The sequence below is a fragment of the Melampsora larici-populina genome, assembly GCF_000204055.1.
Source record: "Melampsora larici-populina 98AG31 unplaced genomic scaffold MELLAscaffold_21, whole genome shotgun sequence".
NCBI lineage: Eukaryota > Fungi > Basidiomycota > Pucciniomycetes > Pucciniales > Melampsoraceae > Melampsora > Melampsora laricis-populina.
The window spans coordinates 1087269-1091001 of record NW_006768785.1 but is presented as its reverse complement, the minus strand read 5'-3'; the positions used below and the strand labels follow the sequence as shown (position 1 = coordinate 1091001).

The 3733-nt window shown below is 41.8% G+C and overlaps 1 protein-coding gene across 1 annotated transcript; it reads right to left on the bottom strand.

The window, feature by feature from the left end:
• On the bottom strand, positions 1–1925 carry MELLADRAFT_72017 (uncharacterized protein; the record flags this gene model as incomplete). Its single annotated transcript, XM_007410615.1, has 8 exons — positions 1–280; positions 516–622; positions 687–876; positions 950–1011; positions 1108–1198; positions 1288–1363; positions 1468–1771; positions 1830–1925. 8 exons carry the CDS (start codon positions 1849–1851, stop codon positions 245–247), a joined length of 888 nt encoding a protein of 295 aa, XP_007410677.1.
• Positions 1926–3733: the final 1808 nt, after the last annotated feature.

Below are 3733 nucleotides of genomic sequence, written 5' to 3'. Positions count from 1 at the left end.
AAAGCTAACACTTGGCTTCACTATTTCTTATTGATTCTCATAGTACCCTATTTTACATTTGAACCATCATTGTTTGTGTCTCGTGGAATACAAGCCACTGAGGTGCAGTACCCAAGATCTTTCGAATATGAATTTATCCTCAACTTGCAAATATCCTGATCAAGGGGATCATGTTTATGTGACTAAGAAGTCATGATATTGCCCCAAGTTGGGCACACCTTACGAAAATCTGCATGTTTTTGATTTATTGAGATGCCATGGCAGTGTCCGTATCACTGACCTAAGTGACGTGACAGCGCATTAAGTTATCGGCAACAACATCGGCAAATGATACAAAAATACCAGAGGAAGCGAGGCATGTCAGTCAAATTCAAGATACTGACCGCATTGCTATACGCTCTCCAGCAATTATGAGCAGATACAATCGTCCCAATACTAGGGTGATTGGGGAGCGTGAAGGACATCGTGATAATAGCCCCGATGAGGAAAGATTGAAGAAGTGGCTAATCACATACCTTAGTCAACCCCTGCTCTTTCAACAAAGCGTCCACTTCTTCTGGCTTGTAAATATGAACATGTGGAGCACCAGTTTCTTCATCTAGAGAGATGACAGAGAACTCGACTGGAGAAAGCAAACTCATAAATATCGGTATCGTATGAATGGGCAAATTGGATATCCAACTTACCTCGATCAGAGCTAAGTGTGGTAGCATCCATAGTTTTGCTCAAGACTTTGAGGGCTAAGACGATTGCCTCATCCAAGTCCATCGTATCTTTATAATCTTGTCTGAGTAACGACGTAGCGGTTGAATTACCACTACCAATACATGTGGCTTTCCAGGCGGCATAATTTCCTGATGGATCGGTCGAATACAGCTACGGGCAAGAATGAATGAAGGTAAGCCTAAGTCTACATTCAAGGCCGTGGCAATGACTGTCTATATAATACCTGAAATTGATGATGTGGGTCGTGACCAGCGAATAAAAAGGAGACTCCGAATGGTCGTTGTCCTGTGAGGTAAAGAAAAGCAGTTCGTTCATAAAGACGCACATCCGCCAATCCGCTGGACATATCATGCCCCATTTAGGACTTCAAGTCGTACGAACCTCCAAACTGAGTGTAACCCTGCTTCAAATCACAAACTCTTTTGACCATCTGCTCTACAGGCATATCTTGATCGAATGAAACTAAATGACTCTGTTTCACGCAAAGTATAAGAATCACAATATTAAGTGCCCATGTAACCTTCTATGTATAGCAAGAAATGTCCTGATCGAAGAGCTGACCTGAGCGACGGAACGTGAATAGTTAACGAGGGAGTTGGCATCGGCTGTGTACCCAGCTACACCGGACACTAAATTACTTGATGTTTGAATCGGGTAGCGACCAAAGACACGGTCAACAAAGCTGTTCCACAGTTCCAAACTGAACACAAGACTGGGGATTGAAATGTCGAAATGACCAACTTGTTGATTAGGAAGATCTTTTCACTTGATCCCTGCTCTTTCTCCAGAAGCTTGCTCGTCACTTTCTTTTCTGCAGCTAAAACGACACCTGTCCTTCGCTTTCCTTTCTTTGAACTGGAGTCTTCTTTCGTTTGAGTCACGTCGGTCATTGCTACATCCTCTGAGCCACTACCCGTCTTAGTCTCTTCGGAGGAGGGTGGACTACAGGAAGCGAGGATACCGATGACTGTACCGGCATGGTTGATAGCTTCCATAGCATATTCAACCTGGTACAATCTACCTTCGGGTGAAAAGATGGTAGTTCCTGGAAAAGCACTACGTTAACATTCAGGTTGAGTAAGATTGATATATGTGGAACATACGAGAGTCATATCTTCGTGCCATTTTTTGATTGAGATTCTTGTTGATGATTGATAGTAAAGGCAATGTATAGAAAGTTGAAGGTGAAGCTTTGATTCCCAAACTGTGATCGACGTGATGACGCCACTACTTTACACACACACAGAAACTCATGTGTTTACAGCTTGCGTGGTTAGGTCTGTTGGTCCCGCCAACTGGGGCCAACTGTGGACCCAGTTGGCGGGCACCACTACAGTCGCTACAGTCGAGGTTCAGCAACACCGCGCCCCGCCCGCAGGTAAAATTCAAAAAGTTACAGCGTGACTCATGCAATTTGCTTCTCATTCAAAATCAAAAACTGCTGATAGAATGGGTCTCAAGTTGTAGATATCAATGTTGGTACAAACTAAATTGAGGATTAAATATATATCATCCCATTTTATCAAGGGTTCCTTTTATGTTTTGGTTAAATTGTAACTTAAGAACTGCTGTGCGGAACTCACGTACCTAGCATGATTTCAAGTCTTGCTTGCGATGATTCAACGATTTTGAAAGTGTTATAATAAAAGTGTTGACCTTGTCCCTCTTGTGGTTACCAAGCGGTGACACATGAAATAAGTCAAAAGTTTTCAGCGGACTCTGTTTCTTCTCAACCTAGTACGCGTCGGTTTATGAGCCAATGCAATCTCATGCTTGATGAAGTAATTGAAGTCATTTTGAGTCCTGTCAAGTCAGAAAATGTTTAGGGTAGCACCAGGTAGCATTTTTGACGCAAGACTATGTACGTTTCCCCGAGGAAAACCCCCAGCCAACTGAGATGATGTTATTGGATAACCTTGCGAGGTGTTCAGTTGACTTCCACTCGCGGCCAGGCCATCCTGACCTTTCCTTTCCTTTCCACTCTTCTCATAAATTTGGTGTTGTTCATTGCTTCCCATCAGTCTTCATCTGACCCCTGCTTTCCTCTAACACTAACTTCTTGGACGATTGATGTCAAAATTGTAATGTTATTGGGTGTTATTCGGAAAATTCAAAATTAGTTTACATTTCTCAATTTCACATTGTCAATCAAAACAACGACCACAAAACCAATCTCAAAAAAGTTCCAAAAAGTTGCAAAGCATGCCAATCAGGAAAACAACAATAGATCACAGCTCCAGTAGACCTTGAAGAGCAAGAAATTCACAACATGAAGAACCTAGAGGAAGAAAAGTCTCAACTTGCTCAAACTAGAAAATCACTTGAAAATCATGAAGACCTACTCTGCGGCTTACCAAACAAGATACTTCTTGAGATCATAGGGTACCTTCTCAATGACTGCAAATACAAATGCAATGATGATCATATTCACCACGTTAAGAAGGAACTGCAGACCGTTACTTTTTCCTTACCAGGAAAGGGGAGCAAAATAACCGTCTATCAACACAACTCCGAATCTCCAATATTAACCAGTTTCCAAACTTTTGCTGTTGTCAATCATAGGAGCTATTCTCTTTGTTGACCTACCCTTTGGGAGGTAAGCAAGATTTAACTGATCTAAGCTGCTTAAGCCTAAGGTATATGATCACTAATGTATAATCATATGATGTATCCTATTCAAATTCTACCTTTTTCTACTACGATGATCCAGTATCTTGAGTTTCCTTTGCGGCTATCAGGTCCAATGTCTTTCTGGATCGAGAAAATCTTACCAAGACACGGATCTTATGTCAAGATGTTATCTGCAAAGTTGAGAGAGCAGTGGTTTGAACTACCACCAAATTCTCTTTCCATCAAAGAGGCCACAACAGATAAAACTCAGACACACTATCCACAACTATCTTGTCATGTCAACAAAATCAAGTTTATCAAAGAGAAGAAGGAGTATTGTAATGTCGATGCTGTCCATTCTGACAATCTATACGTCAGAGGGAGCAAACTCCACCCC